Consider the following 19,939-nt stretch of genomic DNA (forward strand, 5'->3'; position numbering starts at 1 on the left):
TAATATCATCCTCGCCCGTGCTTTTAAAATTAATTATTGTCACACCAAATCGTGGAGTATAACAAAACTAATCCATTGACTTAATCTTGTAAAAAATCTAGTGCTTGTTTGTTAAACATCTGAAATATAAAATTATATTAATTTCAGATTTTTTTTTTAAATTTACTTGTTTATTTCTTATAACTTATATATGATTTTCAAACATTCACATCTCAAAGGAAAAAATAAAATTTTATGACTTTTATTTGAATGAGAAATAAATATTATATTTTAAGAATATCTTTATAAATATGCTTATTTCCTAAATTATAAATTCTAATCTCTTATCTATTTTGATTTATAAGGACATAAATTTCAAATAAGCATGTTTAAGATTTTTTTTATAAAAATAAAATAAGATACTGCTTATATTCAGATATTTAAAAAAGAGAAACAGACATATCCTTTCGACCCATTCAAATTTTAAACAAAAGCATACGTACTACATAAATATGGACGTGAAATATCTAATAAGCAATAGGATAGAACAAAATGACCATATTGATTTGTTTAACTTGATTAGTCATATGATAATAGCTTTATTAAGATTAGGATACCATATAACTTTTTAACTTGGTTAGAGACAACTCATATTTCTTTTCATATTTGTTTTCTTAAAATAAAATTAATATATATAATAACAATAATAGTAATTAATAAAATCTCTATTAATTGTAAAAACAATATCCAACAAAATGCAAACTAATCTAAGATATGATGTTGAGTTTCTGCTGACCCAAAGAGGGTTTATTTTATATGATAAAAAAAATACATGTTGAGGGTAATATGAGAAAAATACTTTTAATTTCTTGAAGGTTAAAAGTCATTCATGTGAGATACACTTGGGGACATGTTCATTAAGTCAAGACTCAATTGTGAATAACACAAGTGTAAGCAATCTTTCATTTTTATAATTTTTGTAAAGCTAATTTGTTAAATTTATGCATAAGCTAAGCATTTAGAAGCTCAAATGTTTCCACTTGAATATAATTTTGATTCCATGGAAATATACTTTTATAATAATTGAAGAAAATAGAAGTATGAAAATTTTGATTAATATAATTTTTTTCAAAGTATACTTATTAAATTGCAAGCTTTTTAAAGGTGTGTGGTCCGATTGAATATTGATATTTTCTGAATATATATATTTATAGAGCGAGAGAGAGAGAGGACCTGATTGCTTTGTTTCAGAACTTATAAGAAACTTTTTATAAAGTGTCTTTAATTTTGTTATTTTGGGTTAAAACTTCAAATATTGGAAAAGCCTAAAGCAGCTAGCTAGTTTATGGAAACTTGGCTAACTGGTGTAGTCCCAAGGGGCAAGTCGGCTATCTTGTAAGGTAAAGTGGCTTGCCGATTATTTAAAATTTCGCAACGACAACTATTGGCAAGTGGCTAGCTAGTTAAGCAAAGTGACTGGCCGACTGCATGCAAATTTTGTGTTTTACGTCTCTAATGGTTAATTTTTGATAATTCTATATAAATCGAACCATTTTCTGAGGTTTGTTTGAGATAAAATTTGATATTTTCAAAATTTTAAAAATTTTCACTTGCGTACACATAAATTCATACATTCTCAAGCTATCACTTGCTTAAATTTTTTTTTTATTGTTGTTTGTTTAATTAAGTAATTATAATTGTTGGAAAACACTTGGTTGAAGAAAGTGCAGTATGTACACCTTGGATTTCTAAATATATCTCGACACCTTGAAGTCAATTGTAACTTTTGAAGTCTCGAGATATAGCACTAGTTTATTTTAGAGGAATGTATTCAAGATCAGTTTGCTTGGAGCTATGGAGGTATATTGGCTGATTGGTGAACCATGCAAAAATTTCGGTGCACGAATTTCTTGCTTCAAGATACAACATCTCGTTGGAAGAAAGACTAATAAAGGTAGTTTGATCTTTAGGGTATAGTGACTATTATCATGATGTTGCACTTCAACATGATAGTTTAGAACACCAGAGCGTACAATGATGAAGAAAAGAAACAAAGAAAATAAAGAGAAACAGGGAGCAATTTTGGATGCCTATTGTGTGATATAACTGACTTTTGAAATAGATAAATAAATAAAAAATTAAAATAAATCATAAAAATTAAAATAAAGCACTAAAATGTAAAACACGGCCAAGCCTGTGCACATACACGTCATCCCTATGGGGCAGACTTGTTACCACACTATATTTGATTTTTATATATAAGCCAACTTGTGCTCTCTTGTCTAAGCCATGTGAGATTTTGATACTTCTATATTCTTAATTAAGAAGTGTGATCATGTCATTGGACTCAACGAAATCTTCAATGACATTACTTAAAATCTTTCTTTCAGGCTAAACCTATAAATATAATGGCCAATAATGCTTTTATACAAGAATAATTATCAATCATAATTAAAAAAAGTAAAAAATTTCAAATGGATAGATGTTTGATTTTTCATTGAAATTGCCTTTCTCTTGTTGTTGTCTTCAATACAATGAGAACCTGTCCTAGCTAAATGTCTAATATTATAAGCATATATATGTTATGCCAACTAGGGTGGGTAAACCCAATCCAACCCAATGGATCCGGTCCAACCCAATCTAATTTTGACGAGTTTAATTAGTGAATTATTATGTGTTAATTGGTCAAATTTTTTAAAACCCAATTAATAATTAGATTTTATTGGGTGAATTACAATGAACTCATCTAATTCAATCCAACCCATGTAAATAATAATAATAATAATAATAATAATAATGGTGATGATGATGATAATATGTTAATCCTCAATTGTAATACCCTAAAGACCTAAACGGTTGACCTAATTTTTAACATTTTTATTTTTTTATAAAAGACTTCATCTTCGTATCTACTGCTCTGTACTCTATTTCCAAAACTAAATCTTCTAACTTTAACTTTAAAAGTGTAGCGATTGGTTGTTGGAGGTAAAGTGCAACGATTGGTTGTGGCTGCTGGGCATGTTGGCTTGGAGAGTTGGAGATGGGTGGCGACTTGTGAGTAAGTTATGAGAGTTTAGAGTTTATAAATACAGTGTAGTATTTATGTTTTCTTTTTATTTTATTTTTTAAACTTATCTATTAAATTTAAAATAATAAAATCAGGCACAGATCTGGGTTGTGGATTATTTGGCTAATGCCGGGACCCATGCTCGGAAAGCGCTGGGTATTAAAAATCAATACCCGAAACTGGTTTATTTCTTAATACGGGCTAGGTCTTATTGACCGCCTAGACTGGGTCCGGTTCCGATGCGGGCTAGGCGGGTTTTATTGCCACCCCTAATTCACAATAGAATGGAAATGGAGATGGAGTCAAATTAAAGTTTACATGCCTTTGCTCACAAGATTATTGTCGAAATCACATGATGATTAACAATTAGTTAGTGAACTTTGTTCATATGGAAATTTAGTGAACCAAATCGCATTAGATTTGGTTCTTCTTGCCAAACTCAGCACCAGGAATCGGCTCAAATGTAACACGCGTGGTTTTGATATAAGGAAAAACATGGCTTATTGCTTTACAAGCACCTAGCTGCCTGCTTCATTTGATTGCACCTGCTAGCCCTACTAATTTGCTCACATGATTGCTTGGATTCAATGGCTACATAAAGTGAAAAATATCAATAGCTACTTTATTTGTCAATTTGAAATCGAGGGCAAAACAGTCAAAAGAAAAGAAAGAAATTGGGAGAAAGAAGAGAAAAGAGGAAGGAAAAAAAAGAAAGCAGAAAAGAAATAAAAGAGAAGATAGAAGGCGAGTGTGGGAAAAGAGAAAAAAAAAATGAAGAAAAAGAGTAGAGAAATCAAGAAGCCGAGAATGAAGAAGACGTTGAAGAGAGGAATTGCGAGGAAACATTACAAGAAATGGATTTGGGCAGATAGATTAATATCTAGTGAATTAGTGGGCAATATATTTATGAAATTTAAGTAATTATGATTTAGTTTGCATTATGCGTACTAATTTTTATATCAATTTTAATAGTTAATTTTCGAACCATTTATTTTAGGAGAAATCCAAGTATATATGAACTCATATGAGTCCTAATGAATCTCAAAGTGAAACATGATCTGTGGATAGATTGCTATTATTACTATTATATATTCCATAAATCATTTATGTTTAATAGTATAATTTAATATCATGTTGCGATTATATGTATGCATATTATATAATTAATTGAGTCGTGAGATGTGATTACCAGTCACCATATATATATCCTTCCAAATAGGCTCTGCACATGCATATTGAGAGTTAGATTGCTGATCATTAGTGACGATGTAGTGTCTTCCATCTATTGCCTGAAACAGCAAGCTTGCGGGGAGCTCATAGTTTTTGGTACAAAAACTATTTTTGAGTAATATATGGACAGTGGTCCCTTGTTACTAGCTCATAATGAAACATTGGTACCATTTTGAAGCCTTGTTAAGTTGTTAGATTCGGATTCATACTACATGAGCTCTCAAGTACAGCAGACCCGCAATTATTGAAGTATTATTATTCGATAATTTGAAATTCAACTATATATCTATAAATTTTCTCCGAAGTTCGTGCACAAGAATGCTATATTGCCCTAGTTTGTATTTTGTAAAGTGAGAACATAATTACTGTGCTCAAAGTTACATCTGTATTTTTAGTGCGCACACATATATATTCACTTTAATTAAGGGTCTAATTATGACAAAAAGTTGCAATATTTGTATTTTTACACACGGACACATGACATATATATTCAATTTACTAGGAGTCTAATTAAAAGGTGTAAAGGTAGGGGATGAATTTAATTTCCTTATCAGTAACGCATAAATCGTCTAATATCCTCGTATTTCTCGTATTTTTCAGATCTAGTTTGGAAAATAATGATGTTGATAAAATAGGAGGTATATTTGTGGAAAAACGACCAACAAGGCAACGGTCAAAGAGTTTCTTATTCATTTTTCCCTTGAAAAACCAACATGCATAGATTGAAAATTTAGTACGACTTCACATTGAAAATTGAAATTCTCATAACAAAATCTAGCGGTTACGATGAAAGTTAGGAATGAATGATGATAAAATGAGCATTCCATTGCTGGAAGTCAAACACGGGCGAACCGTTTCGGCACAATTCGGTAAATCAACTTTTTCGAATAAAGACAAATAATGGAAATGAAATTAAGTTTCATAAATATGATTTTAAAAGTTTTTTTAATAGTACATAGTTTTTCTTTCTCTTCTAATTAATTAGAAAAGAATTTTATGCAGAAACAAAGGTATAGGGTAGTTTTGGAATTTAGCTGTGTTATTTAACAAAATAACTTTAATTTAAATATTTCAGTGGGATTTATTTACACGTGGTTTGTGTTGGTTTATGTGGGGAAGAAATATCATCCCTTTATATTATTCAAATACACTTTTATTATTCATATTGATTATGAATAAAAATAAAAATAAAATATTTAAATACTAAAAATAAGAAACATAAGTTTTATTGTGAATAAAAAATTAACCATAAGATATTTTCTTGTACTTTTTTTTATATTACCAACATAAATATCAAACAAATGACTCATTTACCGACTTTTTCCCTTAAATTTTTTATGCCAAGGACGGTTTTAGATATTGTGAAAATAATAGGGAGCAAGTAATATATATTGACTTCACTAAAGAGACTCTGTCATTAATAAATTAATGATTTCTCAATTAATTAAAGCCTCTTTGATGCTTTAATTAATAGATTTTGTATGCTTCTAATCCAAGAAATTGTAAACAAATAGATCGTAAAAGCGAATCCAAAAGAAATTTAATAAAGCAAGCTAAGCACAAGCGAATTATTTATTACGACGTTTGGTATCTACTGAATTAAAATTCTTAACTTTGCTTCTAAGCCTGTGCCACCAATTCTAATAAAATAAATCAATTTATTTTCATTTTCACTTTGCGTGTGACGCGAAATGTTCGTTAATTAGCTTGTACAATAAGAACAGGAAGGATGGTCTTTGGCAGCATTTTCACAACACAAACACGTAATTCCACTTTGTCAATCTTTAAACTCGCAATTCACGATGGTTGATGCAAGCGCTATGCGAATTAAAATTCTTAGCTTTGTTTTAAAGCCTGCGGCAGGGCATATATACCAATTCTAGTTATATCAATTACTTTACAGACTTTTCTTTCTTTTCTAAATTTTCACTTTGCGTATTACGTGAAATATTCGTTAATTTACTAGTATATTAAGAACTAGAACAATGGTCTTGGTAGCATTTCATTTCACAACATAAACACAAACAAAAGAGGCATCCTACAGTTTCCGTCTAATTAAACTCAGGCTTCACAATGGTTGATGCAATTGTGTCCCCTCTCTTGGAGCAGCTGATTTCAATCTCTTATGAAGAGGCAAAACAACAGGTCAGGCTTGTTGCCGGTGTTGGGAAACAAGTCAAAAAGCTCACCAGCAATCTTCGAGCTATTCAAGCTGTGCTGAATGATGCAGAGCAAAGGCAAGTGAAGGAAGAAAGTGTCAGACTCTGGCTGGATCAGCTCAAAGAGGCATCCTACGACATGGAAGATGTGCTGGATGAGTGGATCACTGCCAGGCTCAAATTGCAAATCGAAGGTGTTGATGAGAATGCTCTTGTTCGTAAGAAGCCGGTATGTTCCTTCTTTCTCTCCTGCTGCATTGGTTTCAAAAAAGTTGTTTTGCGTCGGGATATTGCTCAGAAGATAATTGAGATAAATGAAAATTTGGATGATATTGCAAAACAAAAAGATGTGTTTAACTTTAATGTCATTAGAGGTAGTACTGAGAAATCTGAGCGGATACATAGTACTGCCATAATTAATGTTTCTGATGTACGTGGTCGAGATGAGGAGAAGAATACTTTAAAGAGCAAGTTGTTATGCGAGAGCAATGAGCAGCAAAATGCCGTCCAAATCATCTCTCTGGTAGGGATGGGTGGGATTGGCAAGACCACTCTTGCTCAATTTGCATACAATGACAAAGATGTGATAGAAAACTTTGACAAAAGAATATGGGTATGTGTTTCAGACCCATTTGATGAGTTTAGGATTGCGAAAGCAATCATTGAGGGTTTAGAAGGTTCTCTCCCAAATTTAGGTGAATTGAATTCACTTTTGGAGTACATACATACATCTATTAAGGGAAAAAAGTTTTTTCTCATCTTAGATGATGTATGGACAGATGATTACAGTAAATGGGAACCATTCCATAATTGTCTAATGAATGGACTTTGTGGAAGTAGGATTTTGGTTACCACCCGTAAGGAGACAGTTGCTCGAATGATGGAGTCGACTGATGTTATCTCTATCAAAGAACTGTCTGAACACGAATGTTGGTCATTGTTCAAAAGATTTGCTTTTTCCGGTAGATCTCCTACTGATTGTGAACAATTAGAAGAAATTGGTAGGAAAATTGTTGGCAAGTGTAAAGGCTTGCCACTTGCAGCCAAAACAATAGGGAGTCTATTGCGGTTCAAAAAAACCAGAGAAGAGTGGCAACTAATATTAAATAGTGAGATGTGGCAGCTAGAAGATTTTGAAAAAAACCTTTTAGCCCCTCTGCAACTAAGTTATAACGATTTGCCACCTGAAATAAAACTATGTTTCTTGTATTGTGTGGTCTTTCCAAAAGACTACGATCTAGATAAAGATGAATTGGTTAGATTATGGATGGCTCAAGGTTATATTGAGAAAAAGGGAAATATAGAAATGGAGATGACTGGTGGGTGGTATTTTGATTTCTTAGCCTCGCGGTCTTTCTTCCAGGACTTTGATGAAGACGAAGAGGGTATTGTAACATGTAAAATGCATGATATAGTGCATGATTTTGCACAATATCTCACTAGAAAGGAATTTGCTGCAATAGAAGTTGATGGTGATGAAAACCCCTTGTCGTTAACAAGTACTTGTCAGGAGAAACTTCGTCATTTGACGCTGACGCTTGGCCTCCGGGCTAAGTTTCCCGTTTCCATATTGGATGCCAAAAAGTTACGGGGCCTAATTTTATTTTATGATTGCCAAGGTGAATTGGCCGCGTCACGAGGCCTACAAGGGTTATTTGATCAACTGACATGTTTGAGGGCATTGAAAATAGAGGATTTGACGTTGGGAGATAAAACAATTGAAATTCCTAGAGGGCTAGAAAATTTGATACATTTAAGATATCTTCAGTTGTCTAGCGTAGAAGAATTACCTGAGACATGTTGTGAGCTATTAAATCTGCAAACCTTAGATTGTCTCAGTTTGATAAGATTACCTCAAGGAATAGGAAAATTAATCAATCTGAGGCATTTAATTTTTGATGAGTTCGGGGTAGATTACGTGCCAAATGGATTTGAGAGATTAACAGGTCTTAGGACATTGAGTGGGTTTACTGTTGCAAGGGTTGATGGCGAATATAGTAGTAAAGCTTGTAATCTCGAAGGTCTGGGAAACTTGAATCACCTTAGAGGGTTTCTTCGAATTTGTGGGCTAGGGAATGTGACAGATGCTGATGAGGCTAAAAATGCACATCTTGAGAAAAAGAAGAATCTCGTTTGTTTGATTTTGGATTTTACTAAAAGAGAAGATGAAGATTATGAAGAAGCGCCAATGTGGATGAATGAGGAAAATGAAGCAAAGCAAGAAGCAATTTGTGAAGCCTTACGGGCACCTCCAAATATAGAGTCGTTAAAAATAACGGGCTTCGAAGGCAGGAGGCTGATATTTTCCTGTAATTGGACAGTGTCATTAGACAAGCTGAAGAGGTTAAATCTCAAATTCTTCCCTAGATGTGAGATTATGCCTCCTTTAGGAAAATTGCCGTCCCTTGAAATACTCACGGTAAGGTCAGTGAATAGTGTGAAAAAAGTGGGTGATGAATTTTTAGGAATAGAGATTCGCGATCATAATCATATTCATGGCACCTTTTCATCATCTTTATCTTCATCAATTGTTGCCTTCCCTAAACTAGAACAACTCACGTTAAGGAGTATGGATGAACTGGAAGAGTGGGATTTTGTAAAAGAAGATATTACAATCATGCCAAAAATAAAGTCCTTTACCCTTCGCTATTGTATGAAATTGAAATCGCTGCCGGACCAACTTCTTCGGAGCACGACACTGGAGTCACTAGAGATTGATGCGGTGCCTATTGTCGAAGAAAATTTCAAAAAAGACACAGGAAAGGACTGGTCAAAGATCTCCCACATTCCAAACATCCTAATTTCTCGTAGATATGAACAAGGAGGCCCTTCTCGTTGATCTCGATGACAGCAGCAATGAGCTACCATTTACCTAGCCCACCGGTATTTTCTTCTCTTGCTTCTTTAATTAATATTTTTTGTTAATAAGCTAGCAATTGTTTTTTTTTTTTTTGTATAATTCATGTTTTGAATTGTCAGCGGTTCTCTTAACTTTGCACTGATCAAATAGATCATGGATTCTCATGGACTAATATATTTTTGGTTGCTAATTTTTGGAAAGCTGGCTCCTGATTCCTGAACTTGGGCAGGTCTATGGTTTGAGTAAGTCATATAGAAACACAATTGTTCTGCATTGAAAAAATTCGACCATTTATTGTTTTTCCTTGATATGTATTTTGTCTGCAGGTACTTTATGTGGAACAATATAAGCGGCAGAATACTAAAAGAGATGCGCAATCTGCTCTGTTTGGAGCTCCCTCAGTTAGGATTCATGGAATGCTTAAGGTGTAATTAATTATCTCTTATGGAATGCTTAATACACAATGCATTTTGTTAATTTGTAATTTAGGGTGGTGCTTGGCAGGTTGTGTTTAATTTGGATGGTGAAGCCAGTAAGAAACATTTAACAGGTTGTACTGTTCTTCTTTTGTAGGCTGTCGAGTGGAAACCAACTGGTGCTACCTCAAACATTTGCAAACTTGACCCATGATAAGCAGTTGGCAATCTGCCTTCTGGGAAGTATATAGCTTTCCCATTGGTACAGAATGTAATTAACTAAAATTATTGCCGAAATCTTTTGGGCCCAATATTTCTATATTGCTTGGTTAATCATTCTACAGGTTTTTTCCGCTTTAAGCAGAAATGTTCTCAAGGATGCCCAATTTTGTCCAAATCTGGGATCACACCAAGCAAGACTTGCTTTTCTTGACTGATTCATGCATGTATGATGTTTACATGTGAAATATGGACAAGTTATGTGTTGTGGGAAAATTTTATTGATACTTATTTTTATTATGATGCTTAGTTTTGTATCATTTCAGGTTTGCTAGCAAATTTTCAAGAGAGAAATGATCTTAAAAACGACCAACATCTTGTCACGGCAGCTGTAGTGGTTTGCGCCACACATGATTGTGCTTTGTGGCCGGCTTGCGAGGAGAAGAAGTTTCTGATTTGTTACTTTTTGAGTTACGGTACGGCTTTTATCCTCAGCTCTCTGCTCTGTCTTACGATGATTGAGATTTTTCTTTTTGTTTTTAAGACATGATATTTTCAGATGATTTGAAATAATCTCTAACACAAACATTCTTGACACATGTATATATAACAATAAATTCAATGGCATGATATAGCTCGGAAGCCGCTGCTGTTTTTAATCATGGTTTAGATTAAGGAAAGATCTTCAGAAATATTGATTTGGAAACAGAGACCTTCCAGTGCTATGGATTATTTGATTTCAATACAGTTCTGTTTTCTTGTTAAGTCTGAGCTGTCATGACCTTCAAGAACTATAAATATCAAATCTGACATTGCATTAATATTGTTGGTGTTTGCAGTCGTGACAAATGGAGCTGTCTCCTGCTCTGAACAAGCTTACAATGCTATATCTGAAGCTCCTGTAAGTTAAAATTTCATAGTTTAGAGTTGATGTCAAATATTCATTTGTCAATTGAAGCTCATTCAATTAATATTCTTTTAAGTGTTGCTTAATACAATATTGAGTATTGTTTCTACTTTAGGCCAGTGGTTGGTTGCGTTAATTTTGGCTGGTGAAGCCAGTATGAAAACTAACATTTGAAATACTATTCTTCTTTTACTAGTTATTGAGTGGAAACCAACTATCACTGCCTAAAACATTTGCAAATTGATCCACTCCAAGCACTTCTGAGTTAGTCAAATGTTCTTTCTTTGTTGGAAAGAAACTATTTTTATACTATTTTTGATGCATTTGCAGATGTTTTCTTTTAACTGCAGTCACATGAACAACAATTCGATCATTTGTCAAATTCAAATACAGATTTCAGCATTACCTAAGCTTCAACACTTGTGAGTTGAACAGAAATTTATTGCTGTTGTTCTCTTTAATAAAGTTGAACTGGAGAATCCTCTGTTTTTTCACATGCATCTAACAGCTGTACTGATCATATAATTCTCAAAATTTGCAAAGTGCTGGACGATCGCAACTTATCAGGATATCTTGCACCAGAGTTTCCTAAGATGTCAACGCTGAAGATTCTGTACGTCGCCATTCCTTAAAAGCATCTTATGTAACAACTACTATTCTGTCCTTTGTTTTTCCTGAAGCATGGTTATGAGAACTAGTCCTTGCCGCAGTGTATTCATTAGCACTGATGCAAGACAATATTGGCAGATATGATGTGGTCACATAATTCAGAAGGTGTATAAAAGACTAACAAGTTCGGATACCATTTTTGGTCGCTGTAACTTGTCTAGGAAATTTCATCGTGATACATGCCCAATTTTCTGAATTCAGTATCACAATAAGCATGACTGGGTTTCCAGGTTCTTAAATTTATTGATCTTTCTCTTAATTACCTTCGTAGGTTCAGTTGAAGATTTGTAGAGTGGCATGAGATTGTGCTTCAGTCTTGTTAACTTAGGCTTTTGTGTTGCAAGGCTGATTGATTTGGCTATAAGGAGGAACTTGGGCAGCTCTCCAGTGTGACAATATTTTCAGTAAGTCATCTAGAAATACAATTGATGTGCATTTGAAAATCTTCAACGTTCAACCATTTCAATCACTGAGCTATCATTTATTGTTCTTCCTCGATATGTGTTTTGTTGCCAGGGATTTTATGTAGCACAATATAAGTGGCAGAGTGCCAAAGGAGAGAGGCAATCTGTTTTTTCGGAAGTATATGATTTCCCATTGGTACAGAATGTAGTCAGTTAAACTTATTGTGAACTCTTTTGGGCTTCATATTTCTACATTACAATCATGCCTCATCTCAGTTCCTCGAAAATATACAGTTTAGCAAATTGATGATGCTGTTGATTTGTTTCTGTGAGCACAGGGTCACGAAGGAGGAGGAAAGTTGATTAGAGTTTCTGAGGTTTGTGCAATTGCGAAAGCTTGTGGAGTGCAGTATTCCCGTCGTTGTCAGTACAACCGTTGGTGAGCCAATTTGGTCGGGCAAAGGGAGACCAGATTTCAGCATCAACAGATGCTGCCAGAACAACTTCTTTGTAGCACATCGGAGGATCTGGCTATTGACTTCTGTCTTGTTTTAGAAGAACATTTCGAAAAAGACAGAGAAGACTATGAGAGGACTCAACAATCTGTCAAATTCGTAGCATCAAAATTAATGGTGAATATGTTATTACATCAGCCATGACCAGTGATTCACAGGTAATTTTTTTTCTCTTCCCTTCTTTAATTTATTTGTTATTTGTTATTTGTTATTTGTAATCTTCGAAGTTTAAATAACAAAAAATTCTATGGCATGACATCATTTGGAAGCGGCTGCTGTTTTTAATCATGGATTAGATCAAGGAAAGATTTTTTAGAAATATCAATTTTGCAACAGAGGCATTTCAAATTTACTGATTATTTGGTTTCAGTAAAGTTCAATACAGAGAAAATATTGCAATACTCATATTAATATTTGATTTCAATCAAGCACAACTTTGTAAGTATGAAATCTGATATTGCATTAATGACGCTGGTGTTTGCAGTCGTGGCAAATGGAGCTGTCTCTTCTGCACAAGCTTACACTACTGTGTGCCCCCCGACCACCTTGGGGGCTGGAAGTGACTGGTTGTATTGGGTGACTATGATGATTTGCGTGATGCACAGCCAACATCAATTGTGAGCTATGTTTACCCGGGAAAAAATGCTGGCGAGATTCTCACAGCCCTTAAAACTTTCAGCTCCAAGGAGATCTATAAAGTCAATGTCATTGGTGACGCGGTCTCCAGCAATCGTATACCTCGGAATGTTCTCAAGCTTTGACAGTCCCACTCTTGTTGTGATGGGTATTTGTGTTTGTACGATTCAGCAATTTTCATTGGATGCAGTAGCACCGTTGTCTTGCATAACACACTTTTTTGGCTGCTCCCATCATCTTAGAATTTGTTCTTCTTGCTGGAGGAGAGAGGATTGTTAATTCGTTGTGTAATTCCGGATTTGTTTGTATGATTGCTTAATGGATATGGTTAACGTGGAGACTTTTTCTGGGCTTCTTCCTTCAGAAGCGTTGTAATTCCACTGTCGAAGCTTGAGAAAATTCTGAGGGATTGGCCCCTGAGAATGACAAGTGAAGAACTTGTTAAGGTGAAAAGTAGTGCAGGAACTGATACGTATGTCTACACGACAGAAAGCAAGCAAGCACACGGCCATCAGAATCAAACGTGGCAAATTGTGCGGCTTTTGCCAAAAGGATCCCTCTCAGCAGATTCTCCATCTAACTACCAAGTCCATACAATACAGAAACGTGCCATATCTTCAGTCAACCTTAATACAGCAAATTCTGAATTACTTCCAGGAACTTCGAATCAGTCCAGCCAAGCAAATATTGTATCTACAGCCAAAGGTCACTCCTATAGGCGATTCCAGAACATATGTTTACTCTGTATATATTACAAGGGTCATGTAAACCTTTGATATCATGAAGCAAAGAATAAACTCCTTCATTGTCTTCTGGCTTATTTCTTTCTTTTTAAAAGAAGTATGTTCTTTTGAATGACAGATCTTCTGTTTGCTATAGTTCTCTTAGGTTCTGTTTTTATCTTCTTCACAGTGTGTTTTAAGAGGTGGGCCCTGAATTTTTACATTTTCTCAAATAAAGCAAAAAATACTCAATCTTTATTAGATAGGCCCTATCTTGTCCCATAGCTTAGCCAAGTAATCTTTAAGAGGTAGAGTTAAGAAATTGATTTGATTTTTGTTGCTTCTATACCTTTTGTTATTTTGGCTCACCATGTTTTTGTTTTTCTATTCTTTATTTATTTGAAGAAAAAAAAAATACTTTTGTTTCTCTCTGAAGTTCAGTCGAATGATTTTTAAACAGTTTTATTTAATTGACGTTAAAAAATTAATACCTTTGATAATATCTTATTGAAAAACAACAAATTATGTTACTATGACATCAATTTTTAATTTTTAATCAATATAATTAAAAATATATTCCCAACTCCAAGGGAGTGGGCATTTTTCTGAAGTCGGACCAATTCAATTAGTTACGTTCAAAATTCTTTAACCCCAACTTGAAATTTACATTTGTCTATTTGATGTAAGCCCAATAGAGTCACGGATCTATGCATTAGAAGTGAACAAATTATGTAATTAGTTGAGAAAAGTGGAAGTATTGGGACCCAGACGATAGATCTGAATAATGAGATGAAATATATACAGTCACAAATTAGACGGACAGGCTGTCAATGTCGATTAGTGGATTGGCAGAAGTGTTTTGTCAACTTAGGATATACGAGTGATATACTTGAAAAGTGTTGTAGCACATTTGATACTTGTGTCATTTAAGAGTATATGGCTGATAATTTTCTTAAATTTAATTACACATGTCATACATACATCAATTGGTTGTAATACATCAGATGTATTTTAGAATTTATTCGAAAGAGAAATTCAGTCATGTAATCATTCTCCACAAGAATTATAGTATTATACGGTATTATGCAAGATTGCCTCTCAAGTTAATGCCCAATATTATTGACATGGGGTTAAATTTTGCAGGGAAAATTCCTCTCTTTCTTCTTCCCTGTGGCCCTCTTAAACAATCAACACCATGTACATAATTCGTCAGTATGGTCAAAATTTCTTTTGATGCTGGTGATCATTAGTGATGATCTATTGTCTCTTCCATCTATTTGCCTGAAACTGCAAGCTCGCGGGGAGCTCTTAGTTTTTGGTGCATGGAAAAAACTGAGGGCAGACAAATGGGTTCTGGTGTTATTTTTGAGTAATATATGGACAGTGGTCCCTCGTAGCTCTATATTACGAGCTCATGATGAAACATTGGTACTATATTACATGAGCTCTCAAGTACAGCGAGCCCGCAATTTTTATTCAATAATTTGAAATTCTTCTATATTATAAATAAATATGAGTGGCTGTATTTTCACCGTTAATTTTGTGTAAAAACACGCCAATTTATTTTTTTTTTAAAACTTCTCATATTACAATTTTATCCTTTAGAGTGGTTCTAGTTATGCCTCCCGCCCATACTTTTTGGTTTCTATTTTTGGTCTTTACTTTGGCTACGCCCGATCTCCGACGAGCTATTGATGGATTTGAATTTGATTTTCTTATCGGTAACACATAAATCGTCTAATCCTTGTATTTCTCGTATTTTTCAGATCTTCTTTGGAAAATAATGATGTACAGGGAAATCAATGTAAGAGTAAACATTTTCACTCTTAATTGCTGACATCTTTTGCCCTTGCCGAGGCATTAACTGTAAGTTCAACTTCTTAAGGAAAAGTGAAGTAATTAACTAAAACAGTACTCAATCGACTCCTTAATCAGAAAATCATAGCAAATATCATATGAACATGCTTGTGAAACCACAGGGAGACATTTGAACACTCATATCTGGATTAGGTTATCCTAGAGAATATTAGGAGATAAAAGTAGAAAAATCAAACAGAGAAACCATTAACTTCAACTGATAAATCAATTAGTACCCAATCAGAACAAGGGAGAAGCAGAATAGCTGTTCACTGTCAAGGCCATGCAGCTTCAGATTACTTTTCAAGTTTCAAACTAAACCTTCTAAGCTCATGGAATAGAGAAATTAGATAGAAAGCAACATAATTAGACTGCATTACAGGCCATGAATCCTTTCGCGGAATTACCAATGGGATAGAAGCATGAACTTAAATCTGTTCTGATTCCTATTGCGGATATTTTCTAAAGCTCGTTGAATGCAATCAACCACATTCGACTCCATAGCAACTCCCATAGATGTTATGGGTATTGAACATTTGAACCACTGGTCCTCTTTTGGAACCGTTTTAGGAGGTGTGCTGAACAATGCAGTTCGAGTAAATATCAACATTTTACACTACTGAAAACATCCCCAACGTTGTTCGCTACAAATTGAGTACCCACTATTTAAACTATTTTTGGAATTTCAAAATGTGCAAATATCTTTAATCTCTAATATTTTTGCTACCAACAATTAATTGTCAAGACGTTTGATCAGAAATATACCATTTTAATGCCTATAACAACCATAAGAATACGAACCAGAAAAGAAAGTTTCTCAAAAAGCTTTTCATGTATTCTACAAGAAAAATGCAACTAGAGTGCAAAATATCATATCATATGTTCCCTTGTGCATATTTACAAAGTATTTTGACGACTTAAAGCTTTGATGGCAGGTTCCATGGTTTCTACATAATAGAGTGATATTCCAAACTGACAGGAACCCCTCATTTCCATGCACTAAAATCAACTGACTAAGTGATATATGGCCAAGATACAAATCCTTTAGGTGCCGCATACACAATCCAATTCGCCTTTTATTCAGGCTGGGATGAATGCAACTTGAGAACCCCGTCTTCCAACCTGGAAATTTCTGCCTTTCCATAACATGAAGAGAATAAACACTGAGTGCTGCTTCTGAGCACCCAAAAACAAAGCAATTGCAAGGCCGGGACTGGCTTACCATTCTTGCTAGTGACAATAAGCACAAGCCATTTCATGCTCTATCTCCCGTGTAGAGGGAATTCTGCTCAGTTCTGAATCAAAATGCTTTCCTATTTCACTTTCATGAATTCGATACTTTGCAGCTAGAGTACGGATACACGATTTCCTAACTTCATTAGAAATTAAAAGCTTTATCTCACTGAAGTTGTCACACTCTCTATACCATGTAAGCCAACGGTGAACTACTCCTGAAAACCAGTCAATGATTTGGCCGTTGTTTTGTAAGATGAGCAGAGAATTTGCACGGGGGTATCCTTCAGATGTAATCAATCCATACCGAAGCATACACTTTTTTATCGCATTGACAGGAGCAACAATTTCGGTAATGGTGATAGATTTGGCAGAAGAACATGAATTTGGCAAAAGTGAGAGAGCAGCCACAGTTTCAGAAGAAACATACTCTTCCACATGCTTCTGAAATTCATAAAAGGATTCTCTCAGTTCTTGAGGAAGGGCTCCTTCTGCAATGTACTTAGATAAGATTAATTCCTCACTTTCTGCTGCTTTGGCTTTAACGTCTTGCATCCATACCTTTAGAAAGAACTTGTACCAGTGGTCAGTTTGCATCCCAGCTTTACGAAAGCTAGAAATTTGGCACAAAGTAGAATCACTATTGGCTAAATGCTTGATCTCAGATTCTTTAACCTTCTTCAAACCATGAGTCAACCATTTCTTCCAAATTCTAACCGTCCCAGCATCCCAAGCCTCTCGTTTCTGTAAAGCAAACAACTTGACCTTATCCTTTAACTTGTGAATAGCCTTTACAGCAGGACTCTCCTTTGCTCGTCTACTCACCAAAGTGCCTAAAAAGCAAACTCCAACATGCCCCTCACAGGGTAATATTTCTGTTCGATTATCAACATTCAAGTGTAAAGAATTCTGCAAGTAATTTATGATGTCAGACTTGAAGGCTTGAGCAATTTCTTTAGGTCCAGAAACAGCGAAAAACATCTCATCCATGAAACGGCAAGTGTGAACTCTTGGTCCAGACTTACTGTCAACCATATGATTCAGATCATTGTCTTTTAGCTGTCTCCTGAACCAACTGTGCAGCTTGGAATCAGATCCATGTCCACCTATATGAAAATTTGGATTGATAGCCTCATATCTCATTGACAATCTATAAAATTCACGGTCCAGCTGATCAAGATATATATTCATTAGTATAGGGGCCAATATTCCTTCTTGTGGAAGACCGTGGCCTTTTGGAAAACCCCCGAACTCCAAATTCATACATGGGCATCAAACACCCTCCGGAGGATATCATATAACCGAGGATCTTCTATCTTGTCCTCCATCACTGAGATGAGTTCAGCAAGCACGCAAGCATCTACTTTTTTATCTAAAATTAATGTAAACAACCAATCAGGACTATGCATCTCTTTGCTAATATACCTCAATGCGGTGGAGTACCCCCTACCACTTCGACAACCATGCGAAACCTTAGAAAAGAAGGACCTGTAAAAAATTTCCAAAACTATCCTGATTGCTTCTTGAACCACTTTCAAAATTAGATTAGGAAGAACAAGGACTTCTTTCCTTGCACCCTTTGTTGAGAGTGAGAAGGTATTAGCTTTGACATCAAAATTTCCACTACATAGCTTTTCTGCCATGGATTCAAAAGATAGACGGTTATTATTAACAGTTATATCAACATTTGGATTGATAATCACTTTTTCCATTAGGTCTTGAAACTTCCCATTAACATATTGCTCCTTCACCCTCTTCTTTATGCGAAATTCATAAGACCTCTTGAGCTCCATTTGACTCTTGGGCTGTTTTTCATCAAATCAGAAGAGTCTTCAATAAGACTGGCAAAGTTCTTTGCTAGTGCCATTTTTCAGGTTTCCTTATCATCAACATCATCAGCTGCTGAAAGAGTAGAATAACCAACAGAAGCTTGCCCCATTTTCGTATCTCTTCCTGCTGTCATAAATAATTATTAACTTTCAGCTGAGGCAAAAAGCGACAGCTCCACATTAAAATCTAAGCATGTCACTAATGATTTTAAATTTACTGAAACTTAAGAACAGTCCAATCTATCAACCGAATGACTCTCAGAATAAGTCATTATGAAGGAAGAAAATAATCTGATAATACAGAAACATAATATGAAGTTCAACTCAATTCGACCAAGCTTGTCTTAATCAGTTAAAGCCAACTATTTTCAGGATTTTTAGTTTTGCATGAAAGAATGCCCAGATGCTTTACTCTAATTCTTTAACCCACTGGACTCAGCAGATATAAAAGACTAAACCCATCTCAAACATTATCCTTTTCAAGACATTTAAACAGTCCGACGCATACACAGAGTAATTGCAATAAAGATATATAAGCTTACCCACAACAGTCTTCAATAATGAAACTACAGGAACGAGCTTCTCGTTCCTCTTGCCAACTTTCAACAAACCGACGAAGCGCATCGTTCTTCTCTTTTCTTTTCTTTTCTTTTTTTTTTTCCTCTTCAAATTCATTTACTGCAAACTAGCTTCAACAAGAAATGCAAACTCATCAGTCCAATACATTACTACTACAAACTCGTATATATATATATAAATGATGTTCTGTCCAACTTTAAAACTGCAGCAAGAACAAAACATATATAACTACTTCATGGAGGCATTTTAACGAACAGGTGGGACGAACTACACATATTATGTTCACAAATGAAATTTGCTGCAAAAGATAGCCCTTGAATTTGAGTTCATACTATCATGTGATTTGCCACGGAGATAGATAAAGTAATTTTCCTCGTATAATTTGCTTAAGTTATGACAGCGATTTTGTTTAATATTATTATATACAGCACTTTCTTTCGGCATTTCTGTTCTTTGCAGCATATAAACGTTTGTATTTAGGGAGCCCCTATGTTACAATTAATGTAACATACACACTCAACAACAACCCCCACAAATGATGGACCCCCCCAATTTAGGCCGTGTGGTTTGAGAAATATGTCACATTAGTTGAAAAAAAGCATTTGCCTTGTATTTAGACCCGACGGATTGTTCAAGATTAGGGCCCCGTTGTCTTGAC

General features: G+C 34.7%; 2 protein-coding genes and 1 long non-coding RNA gene across 4 annotated transcripts; 2 read left to right on the top strand and 1 right to left on the bottom strand.

The window, feature by feature from the left end:
* Positions 1-6,281: 6,281 nt before the first annotated feature.
* LOC112097979 (putative disease resistance protein RGA3) lies at positions 6,282-8,516 on the top strand. The gene is made up of 2 exons (XM_024183578.1): positions 6,282-8,416; positions 8,508-8,516. Exons 1-2 carry the CDS (start codon positions 6,350-6,352, stop codon positions 8,514-8,516), a joined length of 2,076 nt encoding a protein of 691 aa, XP_024039346.1. The 5' UTR covers positions 6,282-6,349.
* Positions 8,517-8,569: 53 nt separating this feature from the next.
* Positions 8,570-13,868, top strand: LOC112097637. 2 transcript variants are annotated; one of them, XR_002905109.1, is made up of 13 exons: positions 8,570-9,318; positions 9,497-9,537; positions 9,622-9,720; positions 9,869-9,982; positions 10,076-10,157; positions 10,257-10,406; positions 10,770-10,831; positions 11,168-11,259; positions 11,381-11,450; positions 11,778-11,910; positions 12,023-12,106; positions 12,249-12,583; positions 12,910-13,868. It is a non-coding gene; the product is annotated as an uncharacterized LOC112097637 (long non-coding RNA). The 2 variants fall into 2 exon arrangements; XR_002905110.1 differs by having other exon boundaries at positions 9,525-9,537.
* A 2,758-nt stretch (positions 13,869-16,626) lies between these two features.
* On the bottom strand, positions 16,627-18,666 carry LOC112098518 (nuclear intron maturase 4, mitochondrial-like). Its single transcript, XM_024185055.1, is given in 4 exon segments — positions 16,627-16,655; positions 16,658-16,894; positions 16,897-18,141; positions 18,144-18,666. Coding segments are annotated over 4 exon segments (2,034 nt in total).
* Positions 18,667-19,939: the final 1,273 nt, after the last annotated feature.

This window comes from Citrus clementina, unplaced genomic scaffold (assembly GCF_000493195.1).
Source record: "Citrus clementina cultivar Clemenules unplaced genomic scaffold, Citrus_clementina_v1.0 scaffold_5, whole genome shotgun sequence".
Classification (NCBI taxonomy): Eukaryota; Viridiplantae; Streptophyta; class Magnoliopsida; order Sapindales; family Rutaceae; genus Citrus; species Citrus x clementina.